The 16277-nt window shown below is 36.5% G+C and overlaps 1 protein-coding gene across 2 annotated transcripts in view; it reads right to left on the bottom strand.

The window, feature by feature from the left end:
- LOC138305940 (ficolin-2-like) overlaps positions 1 to 16277 on the bottom strand; it is an 84754-nt gene that overhangs the window by 8022 nt on the left and 60455 nt on the right. Inside the window, exons 1-2 of one of the 2 annotated variants that reach the window (XM_069246244.1) lie at positions 10187 to 12618; positions 2472 to 2593 (exon numbers count right to left, since the gene is read on the bottom strand). In XM_069246244.1, coding sequence (XP_069102345.1) covers positions 2472 to 2593; positions 10187 to 10508 — 444 coding nt within the window. In that variant the 5' untranslated portion in view covers positions 10509 to 12618. Of the gene's footprint in view, positions 1 to 2471; positions 2594 to 10186; positions 12619 to 16277 lie in introns of those variants that run through there. The other variant, XM_069246245.1, reaches the window with a different exon arrangement.

Below are 16277 nucleotides of genomic sequence, written 5' to 3'. Positions count from 1 at the left end.
GGCACCTGTCGTAATTTAGTAAAATTCCAGTTTCGTCCCGGTACCCGGCGGTGATTAGTAGCGCCGCTAGGTAGTGACGTGTGCAATATTATGGGATGGACGGCATGGCGAAAAAGGAAAACAACGCTGAGAGGAGTAAAGATGGAGTTTGATAAGCTTCCTGACTATGGGACATAATAGTTGGTGCACAGGTTATTTGTTCCTATAAGGCACAAACTGTTGATAACATCTAGTAATGAAGTAACACAGGTAGGCTCGTTATATTTGAATATTGATGTCGGTATTGGCCAAGCATTGTTGGCAGCCTGCGGTGTACTACCTGGAATGTGAATTTGTTACGGCGAACTGTTCAATAAATGTGTGCTTTTAGCGTTACATACCTTGTGCGTTATATATTTATCTATTATGGCCTGTTTGAGAGGGCACTTTTGCCTCATAGTATTGTCGAGGGATGGAATAGTGCCCGAGCCAAAGGCCATAATGGGTTAAGTACATCACCCTCAGATGGGACTTGTTTTCATGTCATCGTAACAGAAGCACGTCACAGTGACACCTCACAATGCTAGAATCATTTCCAAACCATATTATTACGTTAAAAGTACAACATATGAATTGTCGCGGAAATCTGTGTTTCTAAAAAACGGGATTCAGCTTCATGAATATTAAAAGTATATCAATATAGAACATGAGTATGTAACTGTCTTCTGTAGAACAGCAAAATTTGCTTCCATCCCCGCACACAACAGCCTGTCCGCCATCTTGACGTCTTGGTCGAAGCGCAACGTTATAATGACGTCACAATACATTCACGTTCAATTTCGCGCCACTTCAATAGTGCCCGCTTGCCCGGGCACTATTGCAAATAGTAGCCATGTGTGTAGCCAATCAGAATCCAGTATTCTGTCACGTGATGTGCTAAATATGTGTATGCTGTATAATCACTGGCGACTAGGTCACTTAATGGTCAACCACATCTACCATATCTGTTTTGGAAATAGTTGTGTCAGGTGGGCCAGAAGCCTCAAACCCTTCCCTCTGACGCTCATGTTCATAATCATCCATGTCCGACATGGGAGAAAAATCTACTGAGTTTATGAGGCTAATATTTTAGGGGTAATAGGTCCCACACGATCCCTCAAATCGACTTATGTCTGTGATTGTTTGGAACCTATTCCCGGTAAACACTTCGCCAACTCCGACTCACTGGCCAGATTTATTTTAAACGACATGTTTATATATCAAATATAACAACAAATCGATCGGGGCAAATATTGAAAAACCAAAAGACAACAATATTCGATACAAATTCTGAAATAAACTTAACTAACAATACACATACCTATTGTGAGGAGATTTGGATATCCTTACGTCCAATCCTTAGGATTTCCTTCGAATTTATATTGTTGTCTAACACAGTGCGAGAATGACACTTGCCCGCCAAATCAAAACACACGTGGTGCTAAGTGTCACACAACTGTCAAAGTCCTAAACACACGTGGTGCTAAGTGTCACACAACTGTCAAAGTCCTCGTGGTCACTTCTGACACCATTGGAGTGTTTCCCTACACTTTGATGAGTTCTAGATCAGGATAAGGGTGATATTTACTTGTTTACCGCTGACAGTTAGCTCCAGTCATCTGGCCCGCTTCGCACTCACTTCACACTCTGCGCATGCGCTACATCCGGCAATACAAACACCCCTCACTCACTAGAGGCAAATACCTACCGCGGTAAAATTGACCCCCGGATACTTTCACTACAGTTATATAACACCATCCTCGAAATTCCAGGGGTTCCGATCACTTACGATCTCTACACCCCTGGACTAGCTCATAGTAAAACTGGAGGCAGTTCAGTGGAACAAATCTTAACCAATTACAAGCCAAAAGCAATTCCTTTGAAGACTACAGAGAGATCAACGCTTAACATTAAAGCCACACAGTCAACCATAGTGTACCGTTATACGGCTCTATTGATGTACATCAAATGACTAAATTACCTGTTCTATTCTGTTGCCTTCAGTTTAACAATGATATAGTCCAGGGGTGTAGAGATAATTAGTGATCGGAACCCATGGAATGTCTAGGCTGAGCGGGATTTGACTGGGTCGATCATCGGTGACCAGGTAGCTCAGTCAATAGAGCTCGTAGGTCCTGGGTTCGAATCAGTTCTGGCCACTACATTTTGTTATACTAGTGATATATGCAGAATTAGTATACGGGCAAATTCACAGGCTATCAGACTAATAATGTGGTGAGCTTATTAGAAAGATTATATATATAGATTTCGTTCGTAAGGATTTTTCTTCAAAACGCTCACCAGTCAGTCGTTATTGTTTTTATTTCTTATAGATTTTGTCCTTAAGGATTTGTCTTCAAATTTATTATATATATATATAGAGAGAGAGAGAACGAAAGAGATAGAGAGAGAGAGAAGATTAAACTACATTATTGTATTTTAATTATTCTTACTGTCCATGGTCCTCCGTCTGTGTCCATATCACAGTAAACATCGTCACTCCGGCCAGGGGTCAAGGTCACATTGTAAATACCGGAGGGACTGCCAGGTCTGACATCACTACAACTCGTAAGCCCTTAACAGAAAATATAGATGAGATAATACAAATGTTGTGTGTATCAACAGTTGTCAGTGTAAAAGGAGTGTGGTTTGTACATAGTGTATCGTGTCGCTTGGCTTATTATCGTGTGAGAGGAATGATAACGGGTGAGATACAAATTCATCTGGTTCCAGTTCACCGTGTTTTATTCGCCATCTTCGTTCTTTCTAATCTCCAACTCGGATCCGCACTCTCCGGAACCTAGCCATACAAAATAAGAAATTAACATTTTCCGGATTTCTCTTAAATCATATAAATTCTATAGTCATATACAGTACATCTGCCCGCAAAAACAAAATTGTGACAATTTTGGGCGAACCATAGAATTTAGTCACCAAAATCATGGAATACATGTAAAACATCTGCATGGAATAAATTTGGCATCTTGATAACATAATGCATCACCTATTTGACATACCTCGGTACCTTATGTAGGAACCTGTAGCAATAAACATGTCTGATAATCACTAAGGAAATGACAAAGTCATAGTGACAAATGTGCAATGAACTAACAGGGTAGATGTGATAAAGACATACATGGCTGAAGTTAAACTGCCTTTCTCTGACAAGTAAGGTACCATGTGAAGTATGGTTATGTTATAAGTAACATGATAAACAAGAACTGGATTCTGTAAGTCAAATATTACACTGAAAAAGAGTATTATGAAGAAAAAAACAATAAACAACAATGTGCAAACCATGCACCTGAGCATCATGGGAGATAACTCTTAATCAAATTATTCTTAAGAACAATACTTAAAATTTAATCAAGACAATAACCATATAAGCATTAAGGCAACAAAAATTCCATTTTGACAAGGAAAAATTACATTGTTAGGCAAAAATACCATTGTTATCTATCAAATGCCACTGCTAAATTGTATGATCCTTACAAATCCATAGATCCATAAAAGGTCAAATTCAGTAATAGTAAACATATAAGATTCCTCATATTGCATATACCATACAATTCTGTTATGTATGATACTAAATACATGTAGTTATGAGATAAGGGAGATAACTCCTATAGTTTTTTTTATCAATACATCCTATGAAGGTCATATCATTGATTTAGGTTATAGAACTTTCTAGAATATAATCATGTATAAACAAATATGTTTGTAAACATGTTGATTTTAAGTAGAGATCTAGAATGATCTATTTCCTGAAAGTTATGTGTGTTTACTTGTTTACTGTTTTTAGTTAGATATTTCTAGAAGTAGAAGGTTCTCCAATATTCTTGAATTAGGGTTTAGCTATATATACTCCAACTGTCCAAAGCTAATCAGAACTGTAACGAGAACTGTAATGAGACCTGTAATAAGACATATCAAGAATTGTACAGCGCCATATAAGACTCTATTGGGAGAGCTATTGTGACTTTATCTGTGGATTATTACAACATTTTGTGTGGATTTATTCATATTGCCTGGAACTTTACAAATCATCTGTGGACATTCATTTTCCTCGTGGATTTTTGATTATTGTTAATTTGAAACCTGGAAGGATCAAGGATTATACCAGGACATTCGCATACAGATAAGTAACACTTTAAATCATCGTATTACTCTTGTACCACCACCAATTACTTTAGATATTGTAAACCATCTTTGTATACTATTGTATATATAATTAAATTGTGTTTTGAATTTAGCTGATGGTTTCTCATTTCTGTTATTCTGGGTCATAACAATTCAATTACTGACAAGCAACAATCACATTATAGTACTCTAGTTGAACAGTAAAGGTAATAATCAAAACAGTCAAAGCAATATCATAATAGACATCTTAATAATCCATTGAAAAATATTGAATAATACATTCTGAATTGTTATAGATAAGTATGATTTGAAAGTTAAGTACAAAGAATTTCAGTTCATCCTAACATGTAATTAATTTGACCTCTCAATCATATTTCTTGGTCAACTGATTCCAATCTAATGTCTTTATCAATATTGAACTTATAGTTAAGATGGCTATTTTGGATTGGAATCGAAAACGAGGCTTGCCATGGGGAGATTTGATTGGACATTTGTGTGGAGTTTGGTGTACCTATACTGAACCCAAAACAGTTGATAAACCTTTATCAACATTTTCGTCCAACCCAAGTTACTCATCGCCTGGCCTAATAGAACGTTTACACAAAGGAATCGTACTGGGTATTTATTGATATATAATAATTTATTTTTTTATCTTAACATACTACCAAATTATTTAATCGAATTGATTATATCACAATGGCGTTGTTTTTTTTATGATGTTTGCAGTTTTAGAGTTTGTCATTCCCTTTAACGTACCCAGCCTAATACAAAATGTATACCCCGCCATTATCTGTCAGGAGGTATATAGCGTCACATTGCTGAATGTCATTTTGATATGATCAAATGTTAGTAAACGATTTGTCCGTGGAAAACCAACCAGAACAGTGGGTACAAACACATAAATTATCTCAGATAGATCTAAACTATTCTCTTACAAATACATAAATTATCTCTGTTACATCTATACCATTCTCTTTGACAACAACATTTCAATTAAATGCACTTGATGGTGTTTAATAAATTAAAAGTAACGTTTCGTGATAGTGTAAATTAATTCATTTATAGCACGTTATAGGGTGCTCTATTCCTAAAACTTAGGTGCAAAAACCTTTTTTTTTCATTCATCGGAATGTGTTGTCAAGACCATCCCAGTGTAAAGGGCGCAGTTTTATAGAGGTTTCCACAATGGTACTGTTTAGTCCGGAGGCTTAAGCCCCATTTTCGGCCGAATCGTGTGATAGTATGAAATTTGGTACACCATTACTATTTTCAAAATGGCCACAAAATTATTTATAGTCTAATATCTTGAAAACCAAATTATGTAGAATTCTAATTTTTGTTCTGTACCTATATTTTCAGTGTTACTGAATTCAAATATGAACATTAGTAACTGATGAAAGCTGTAGGCCATCTCATTTTTCATAATGGCTTACATCGAAATGTTTAATGTCTAATATCTTGAAACTTAATTGATATAGAATCCTAATTTTTATTTCATACCTAAGTGGTAAAAGCTGTTGTCAGCAATCTTGTTTATCATAATGGCAGACGTAGATATAATTAAAATATAATACCATCAAAGCTAATTCATATTAGCTGATATTTGTGTCTACATGTATACCTATATATTATGGGTTATTGCAAATGTTACATGTAATAATTGCATGAAACGGGTCCGAGAATTTTCAAATATATTGAAAACGAATACATAATTGTGTGGGCTTGTTTTTATGGTGACATATTCATCAAAAAGGTGTTCAATTGTTCTTTTTTTCAAATTGGCCCCTATGTTAATCGCTCTAATCGCTCTCCACTAGGACGTTGCTTTCGATGTCACAAGTCAGAAAGCGCCGGTAATTTTGGGTTAAAATATTGCGTTCGACTTTATAGACATCGTTTATATGCTTTTGCATGGTATGTGTGTGATTATGGATTATTGGAGGACTGATGCGTAACTATGACTCTAGGAAAAAAGGTATACTATTGTGAAAACATCGAGGTGGGGGTACAAATTCCAATATGGCGACTGTCGACTCTTTCTAGTTTATAGTAAATATCCCGATTTTTTAATAATTTTTCAAATCCCATATTTTCCGAAAAAAAATCACATGACAGTCATATATACTCATCAGTCTATCCACCAAATACACAAAAAATGTATGACAATATCCATTTTCATTGAGTTGGCCCCCTGTGGTTTTGGTGTCGGGCACAGTAATGGTCAAGTAAAGTGTGCTAATTTGGATGATGACGGAAAACATAAGATGACCTGTGTTAATGATTCGTTTGAATCAAAATGTTTAGAGGGTGAGGATAATTGTAATATTAACGGTAACTAAGTAATAATTTTTGCGACTCTACAAAATTATCAATCTCGTTTTACATGTCCATTATTTAAAGCTGTTTCGGAAAGATAGTGGGCCTTTAAATCAATTAAGAAATTAAAGATCAAAACTTATTTACACCAATGACCATTAAGAAACACCAATATATGCTGCTAGTATCTGACAAGTACATTTTTTAAACCTACTTTATTAAAAAAATATTTCATGTGCCAAAATATTTAATTAAATTTTGTGAGTTCTGGGTTATTTTTTAAGTGATTCCAAGTCCGCAGGTGAGTTAATTACACAATACGTGTATATTGAAGCTTAAGATCGGAAACTGAATCATTTGAAATTTAAATGCGACCGATTTCAAGACGCGTGTCTTTTCAGTTGTAAGTTTTCTATGACAACATTAATAATGACAACCCGAAGTGCGTTCTGATAAACATAGAATGTGGTAACCAAGCCAACCTGATTACAAATTACCATGATAACAGTATCCAGAGAAATGAATACTGTCTGTTAATGATACTATGGTTTAACACCAGATACTGTATACAGCTCTCGCAGCAAATTGCTGTGGGTTTAAGACATTTTCCGTCTGCAAGCGTAGTAAAATATCTATAGAAACTACAGAGAACTATATATCTCGTAGCGAATGGATAACCTTCATTTACTAAGAATATAGAGTAAACTCCAAGCTAGTCCAATTCGTCGTCAACTTTGCGCTACGACGATCCCAAACAGGCGCTTCGCCTCAGAAACTGGGAACAAGTATTCAGTTATAATTCCCTAGTGTGGCTCCAAGGTTGAATATTTAAGGAATGAATAGGGGTGTCATTGAAAGAAAGCATATTTAATCAATGATTTATTGATTCTTATAATATCACTTCCTTTCAGGTAGCTCCATACTTTTGAGAAAACTCATGCCATTTTTGTGTCGTCTGCAATGCAAGGGCGACACCTAGGTATCACTATGTCGGCGTCGGTGTCGGCGGCGGCGCCCGGGAAATGGTTTCCGTGCGATAACTTTAGTATTTATTGTCCGATTTCAACTGAATTTGGTATATTGCTTTATATCAATGTGATCTCGAAAGAGTTCGATAATGGACAAAATACGTCAATACTTGCAAGAGTTACGGGACTTTAAAATCGTCAAAACAGATAAATTCTTAGTTCCTTAACTTACATATTTATTGTCAGATTTCAACTAAATTTAGTATATTGTTTTATATCATTGAGATCTCGAACAATTTCTATAATGTTTAAAATCTGTCAAATTTTGCAAGAGTTACGGGACTTTAAAATCGTCAAAACAGATAAATCCACGGTTTCCGCTCGATAACTTAATATTTATTGTCCGATTTCAACCAAGTTTTATATATTGTTTTATATTAATAAGATCTCAAATGAGTTCGATAATGGTCAAAATCCGTCAAAATTTGCAAGAGTTTTGGGACTTAAAAATTGTCAAAACAGATAAATCCATGGGTTTCCGCTCGATTACTTAAATATTTGGTTTCCGATTTCAACCAAATTTGGTATCTTGCTTTATATTAATGATATTTTGGATTAGTATGATGCCTTTCAAAATCTGTTAATATTTACAAGAGTTAAGGGACTTTAAAATCGTCAAAATATATAATTTCGTAGATCCCAGATGGGTTTGATACTGGTCAAAATCCGTTAATATTTGCTTCTTGAGTTACGGGATTTGATAACTTCGAATAATTATTCTGTAAATAACTATTTTTGTGATGTAACTGCTTTACTTCAAGATAAAAATATTGAAAATAATTAACTATGTCCCGAAAAAAACTCTATTAGGCACTAAGACCTATATGGAATGAAGTACTGATTGCGTATGGATCAAAAGCAGAAGAAATTACTGTATATGTATTTCTGTGCTAGTTAGACACATCTATAGATGATCAGACATCAGTTATTGTTCAAATGATGGGTATCAATTATCCTCTAGTTTTGGTTTTGAACTCTAATTTGTCTCTTGTTCCCACATTATTTTTCTCACATCATGCCTGGCCATGTTTATCTTGAACAATTCAATACTTGGTTCTCTGTTTAAAAATAATACATTGTATTTGACATTTCTGGACATCAATGTCAGCAAAGCGATGGTTGTGTTTGAGATGTTTCAAAACATGTAACAATTTGTAAGCAAGGGGGTTCAAACAGGAGACCACAGATGGATTTGGTGCCCATCAAAGAATGATAATGGAAAGAGCGATATTGCCCAGCTATTTTTAGTAGTGACAGTGACACATGAATATAATTCAAGAGTTAGACTTGACGACTTTTAGGTCACGCTGTTGCGTCATAGCCGATTTTATCACATAATCCGCCCGATTAATTGATTTCGCCAGTGTAATATTGTAGTTTATTATGCCTCAATGAATCCTGCATTCTGATTGGTCGAGAGATATTTGGTATTTTACACTCTCACACGGCAGGTAGCATTAGAACAATATGAGACAATAGACACGTTCATAGCAACCCCCTAGCAACGGGTAATAGTGTATTTTTAACAGTGCAAAATATCAACCGCTCGAAAAAGATGCGCACTCGTTTCTTTTTTCGACGCCATCTTTGTTTTTTTAAGTGACGCTTCAAAATTTATGTGGAGCTATTTAGTAATAGTTTTGCCCAAATTAGTCTTTTTATTTTTTTTTCAAATTAAGGACGGAGCTTTCCGTTTACGCCTTTCCGTTTAACGTCCAAGCGCTATATGTTGGTTTTTATCAACCCGTCGGTGATTAGGTGAACGGAAGATTTCAAGCGTTTTCGTTACGTTGCTAATGTTGTAAACAGACGACGGGACGAAACCAAAATTCATTGAGATTTACAAAAAAATGACGTGACATCATGATTTCGAAGACGGCGAATTGGACATCCGTAATGCGTTTCTTTGAAATGCTGTTTGTTATATTTATGTGATAAGGGGTACTTTAAAATTGTGTATAAAACTTGGTTTTAACGTGTAGTATTTGCTCGCCAGGCGTTCGTACCATCATCTCAATATCGGTTACATCTGATAGAACAACTATGAAAGATTATTTCAAGCAAACTATAAATGTTTGTAAATGCAAACAGATCAGATACAAAAGTGTAGTTTAACTAATATATTTATAAGAAGGAATGGGCCAACTAAAAATTCTTAACATTAATCGAAAACGACGATTCGTTACCTTTTTTACATAAACTTAAGCTTTGCTGTGCTCTTTGGGCGAGGTGACTACGTACAGTACAGATTATTACGACAGCTCTTTCAATTCAAACTGCATGTAATTCGCCCCACCCCAAGGTTCTGGAAGCAACAATAATCAACAATATTACATGTGGTCTTTAAACTAATGGTAGAAAGGGTTTACACTATATTCAAATTTGTTGTAACGAAAAACATTGGAAAATAGCATGCAAATTCAAATATTATATGCCTCTATGTTTACTTAACCTTTTCTAATTTACTTATTTTCTGCACTTGTTGAAGACACATTTAATCCTATTTTCATCACAATTCTGGAATGAATTTGATGATAACCCAGATCAACGACAATGATTTTATTCAAAACACACATTTTTATATACTGGGATCTAAATCATAATATGCTTTAAATGTAAAAAAAATTCTTGTGCCTTGTATGCTGAGAAAATGAGACATAAAAACACTACCGAAAAATACCCACCAGAATGATGCGTATCAGTGATGTTAACTGGCCTGGTCTTTTTAAACGTTTGAAGAACTGAAGACTCATTGGTATCAGCCCCGTCATTGAGTTCTGTGGTATAAGTTTTACACTCTCTTGTTTCTTGATTGTAGGTAAACGAAAGGCAATCCGAACCACATTTAGTTGAACACTCAATCTGACTGTACACGTTGTGTTGAATGGCCGACCAATTTCCGTTGAATTTTGGGATAGACACGTGAAATACACATGTAAAGGAGATCGACATCATCGCCTGGACGGTATACCCGAGAAACAGCATCAGACACACGTACCTACCCATGTTGGAGAATTGTAAGTATATATGGTCTTGTCGGTCTTCAGACCCGGTATCAGGACACTTTGTATAGACTTATATTTACAGTGCGTCGGGCCTAACACGTCAGATTTATAAATATCCTAGTCTGGTAGCAGAAAACGGTACGATTGGACGCATCACTACTCGAAAACAACCTGTTTATAATACATTGGGATTGCGCAAGTTCATTATTGATCAGGCACATTTCCACGTTTTTCTAGCCAAAGATACTACACGATTGGAGTGTGGTTCATTGCATATTACATATGTACACAGTGTGGCACCATCTATCGAAATATTAAGATATGTTCAAATCGGAAATACGTTTTTGTTTGTACATACCGCTTATTACAAGTTTCGATATTTATTATACAATATAATTATTTGATAGACTATAGTTTCCATACATGTCATACTAACATATCTGTGGTAAAACTTTCCTTATTACATGTGGTATAGTTACCATATTTCATTATAAATAATAGGCCTGGTGAATTAAAAGCCCTAATAACATACATGGTCAATAAAGGACTTTTGTGTACACTGTGTTGTATGTGTTGCGATGTGTGGATGTCTGTCTGTTTTGGGAGGCTGCGGTATATTACTGGTATTTCCTTGTTATAATGGAACTCTTAACGTTTACAGTGCTATCCTACTGAAAAAAGCCACTTTTAAGTCACAATATTTACAGTCAGTGGTGAATTGATAGTATAAACCCCGTTGATTTCAACCAAAGGCTACTCAACTTTATTTCTCGATAAATTGAGTATGTCACGCGCAATTTGGAGCCGCGCGGATGAATTTATGATGGTCCAAATCAGAAACTTTTGGTGTTTTCAGTAACCGAACGTACGTTCGATGAACATGTACATGTATCAAAATAGGTTTGAACACATATACATGTACGTGTGTAAATACAAATGTAGAAAAGTTACATTGTTTATGTTACTACCGTACCTCTTTGAGCAATGCTTCCGTGCGTATGATAAATAAACAATGTTGTACAATGTACAGTTTTGCACATTCCGATGACGTCGCAATGTTTACATGTTGTGTGTCCTGCGAATCTGTGTTGTTCTCTACAACATGTAGCCTAGATCTACATTATATTCGTATTTTTAACATCTTTGGTTGTACGCGAATGGATAAGATATGTCAGAACACGTCAGTATTTGAGTTGGATAAGTGTAACCAAAACGACCTAGCACGACAATGCATTTTTGTTCACCTCGGCGGACAGACAAGTCCTGTACGTTATCTAGAATCTACTGTGAATCGGCAAGAGTAGGACTTACATACACAATGTACGTTTGGGTGTTTCGAAATATCAATGAAACGGAATCCTTCAATTGTAGCTTTACAATACTTGTAATAGATACCTCTAATATTTATTGAAGTGTTTAAAACAACAATATAAATATAGCTAACATTTTGAGAGCGGTACAGTAAACGTTTACAGTAGTGGGCCTACCTGTGTTTGTACATGTTCCTCGAAACGACGTCCGATACATTTGAAAATCTCTAAAATCCGGAAAGAATGACATGGAACTATGTAAACATCCGTGTATTCAAGAAATTTCAAACGTGAACTGATTAAGTAGAACTCAAGTGATCACAAAATTGAAGAAACTCTCTGTTTGTCACACCTCCTTGACACAGGCGGTTTGAATCGGACGCCGCGTCACAACTACGTTAAATATCCTGCCACGTTATGAATTGTGTAAGCGTGTGAAATCATACGAAGCAAAATATTAAAACCAAACTGCTTTGCACCATGGTGTTTTTAACAACAGATAAATAAAATGATTTATAGTTCCATACCGGGAAAACCTCAGATATATGCTTCATCAGACGGAACTCATTTTATTGGTATGTTCATTGATAAATTGGCGGGAATTTCCGCCACTTCAAGTGGCTGTTCGAAATGCCTGTCGGAACCAAACGATATAATTCAATTTTAGTCTTATAAATGCCATAAACACTATTAAGGGTAAATTTTGAGCTATGAAAATAATAGTTAAGACTGTAAATATAAGGATTAAAGTCTCTTTCTGGTGGTTCTATCGAAGGATAAAGTTGAGTAGGGTATCGATATTTGTTTCCTGGACCGCTTCGCGGTCCATTCCAAATATCGATACCCTACTCAACTTTATCCTTCGATAGAACCACCAGAAAGAGACTTTAATCCTTACATTATACTGACAACGGGAAACCAATCTTTCCACCTCACTAATGCTGAGTGATAAGCAGGAGCAGCAACTGTCACTTTTATAGACAATGGAGTGTATCGGCCTGTGGAGAGTAGCCGTGAGGCGGTGTCAGAGTAGACGTTATAAAGATGAAAGTAAATTAAAAAGACGAGAACAAATCAAATCCTAATTTAATCGCCTTTTACGATCATGCAATAGGGCCATACATGCCTAACTAATTTATAGAGGTCAATTTTTGTGCAAATGTGTTGAATAAAATAATTAATAAGGATATTACATTTTTCGGTAATTTCCACTTGTCCAGTGAGGGTTGAAGGCTGCGTACGATCATCATTATAATCTCGCGGTAAGAGTGTTATATCATGGGTATTAGGGAAAATCCCCTGGGTCATGTAACAAGAGGCCCATGGGCCTAAACGATCATATGACTATTAGCACAATACAACATAGTCTTTTACAGATTTTAGCCTATTTTACCTCTGTGACCTTGAATGAAGATCAAGGTCATTCATTTGAACAAACTTGGTAGCCCTTCATCCCAGCATGTTACAGGCCCAATGTCAGGTCTCTAGGCCTTCTAGTTATTCTCAAGAAGTCATTTAAAGATTTTAACTTATTTTACCCCTGTGACATTGAATGAATGTCAATGTAATTCATCTGAAAAAACTTGGTAGCCATTTATCCAAGCATGCTACAGGCCCAATATCAGTACTCTGGGCCTTCGGGTTCTTGAAAAAAAGTTGTTTAATTTTTAAAGCCTTTTTGACCCCTGTGACCTTGAATGAAGGTTAATGTCATTCATTTAAACAAACTTGGTAGCCATTCATCCCCGCATGTCACAGACCCAATATCTGATCTCTAGGCCTCTTAGTTATTCACAAGAAATCGTTTAAAGGGTTTAGTCTAATTGACCCCTGTCACCTTGAATGAAGGTCAAGGTCATTCATTTGAACAAACTTGGTAGCATTCCACATGCCCAATATCAGGTCTCTAGAACTCTTAGTTTTTTTAAAGAAATCGTTTAAAGATTTTAGAATATTTGACCCCTGTGAACTTGAATGAAGGTCAAGGTCATTCACTTGAAAAACTGGGAACCCTTTATCGAACCATGTTACAGGCCCAATATCAGTGCTCTGGGCCTTTTGGTTTTTGAAAATAAGTTGTTTATTTTTTGTAGCCTTTTTGACCGCTGTGACCTGGGAAACCCTTTATCAAAGCATGTTACAAACCCAATATCAGTACCCTGGGCCTACTGGTTCTTGAAAAGAAGTCGTTTTCAAGAGTTTAGCCTTTTTGACCCCTGTCAACCTTGAATAAATGTCAAGGTCATTCATTTAAACAACTTGGTAGCCATTCATCCCAGCATGCCACAGGCCCAATATCAGGTCTCTAGGCCTCTTAGTATTCACAAGAAGTCGTTTAAAGGATTTTAGCCTTTTTGACCCCTGTGACCTTGAATGGAGGTCAAGGACATTCATTTAAACAAACTTGGTAGCCATTTATCACAGCATGTCACAGGTCCAATATTAGATCTCTAGGCCTCTTAATTATTCACAAGAAATCGTTTAAATAGTTTAGTCTAATTGACCCCTGTAACCTTGAATGAAGATCAAGGTCATTAATTTGAACAAAATGAAGGATATTACACTTTTCGGTAATTTCCCCTGGTCCAGTGAGGGTTGAAGGCTGCGTACGATCATCATTATAATTTCGCGGTAAGAGTGTTATATCATGGATATTAGGAAAAATCCCATGAGTCATGTAACAAGAGGCACATGGGCCTAAACGATCACATGACTATTAGCACAATACAACATAGTCTTTTAAAGATTTTAGCCTATTTGACCTATTAGTTATTCACAAGAAGTCGTTTAAAGGATTTTAGCCTTTGACTCATGTGACCTTGATTGAAGGTCAAGGTCATTCATTTAAACAAACTTGGTAGCCACAAGAAATCGTTTAAATAGTTTTGTCTAATCGACCCCTGTAAACTTGAATGAAAATCAAGGTCATTCATTTGAACAAACTTAATAGCGTTTCATCTCAGCATGCTACAGGCCCAATATCAGTACCCTGGGCCAGCTGGTTTTTGAGAAGAAGTCGTTTAAAAAGTTAGCCTATTTGACCCATGTGACTTTGAATGAAGGGCAAGGTCATTCTTTTTTACAAACTTGGTATCCCTTCCTCCCAGCATGCTAAAGGTGAAATATCAGTGCCCTGGGCCTTTCGGTTATTGAATGAAAAGTTTACGCACGGCGCACGACGGACGGTGTATGATGACAATAGGTCATCCTGACCCTTTAGGTCAGATGACCTAGAAACGTATGCGATGTGAAGCGTGTGTGAAGTGTGTATTTTGGGAAACTGCGGTATATCCGTGTTGTGTCTTCATGAATAAAGTGGAACTGTTGCCTCTTCTATTATATAATAATGATTTATCATTGAAGCATGCCTCTATTGTGTACTTTATAGGTGGTAACGTTGACATCTCATCTCGAAGGTATCGAGTGGAACAACACAACAGTAACATTGACATCTCATCTCGTAGGTATCGAGTGGAACAACACAACAGTAACATTGACATCTCATCTCGTAGGTATCGAGTGGAACAACACAACAGTAACATGACAGTAACATTGACATCTCATCTCGTAGGTATCGAGTGGAACAACACAACAGTAACATTGACATCTCATCTCGTAGGTATCGAGTGGAACAACACAACAGTAACATTGACATCTCATCTCGTAGGTATCGAGTGGAACAACACAACAGTAACATTGACATCTCATCTCGTAGGTATCGAGTGGAACAACACAACAGTAACATTGACATCTCATCTCGTAGGTATCGAGTGGAACAACACAACAGTAACATTGACATCTCATCTCGTAGGTATCGAGTGGAACAACACAACAGTAACATTGACATTCATCTCATCTCGTAGGTATCGAGTGGAACAACACAACAGTAACATTGACATCTCATCTCGTAGGTATCGAGTGGAACAACACAACAGTAACATTGACATCTCATCTCGTAGGTATCGAGTGGAACAACACAACAGTAACATTGACATCTCATCTCGTAGGTATCGAGTGGAACAACACAACAGTAACACTGACATCTCGTCTCGTAGGTATCGAGTGGAACAAAAAAAACAGTAACATTGACATCTCATCTCGTAGGTATCGAGTGGAACAACACACAGTAACATTGACATCTCATCATCTCGTAGGTATCGAGTGGAACAACACAACAGTAACATTGACATCTCATCTCGTAGGTATCGAGTGGAACAACACACAGTAACATGCATCATCATCTCGTAGGTATCGAGTGGAACAACACAACAGTAACATTGACATCTCATCTCGTAGGTATCGAGTGGAACAACACAACAGTAACATTGACATCTCATCTCGTAGGTATCGAGTGGAACAACACAACAGTAACATTGACATCTCATCATCTCGTAGGTATCGAGTGGAACAACACAACAGTAACACTGACATCTCGTCTCGTAGGTATCGAGTGGAACAAA

Source organism: Argopecten irradians, chromosome 13 (genome assembly GCF_041381155.1).
Source record: "Argopecten irradians isolate NY chromosome 13, Ai_NY, whole genome shotgun sequence".
NCBI classification, from domain to species: domain Eukaryota; kingdom Metazoa; phylum Mollusca; class Bivalvia; order Pectinida; family Pectinidae; genus Argopecten; species Argopecten irradians.
Note: the sequence above shows the minus strand (reverse complement) of the source record. Positions and strands in the feature narration are given on the sequence as shown.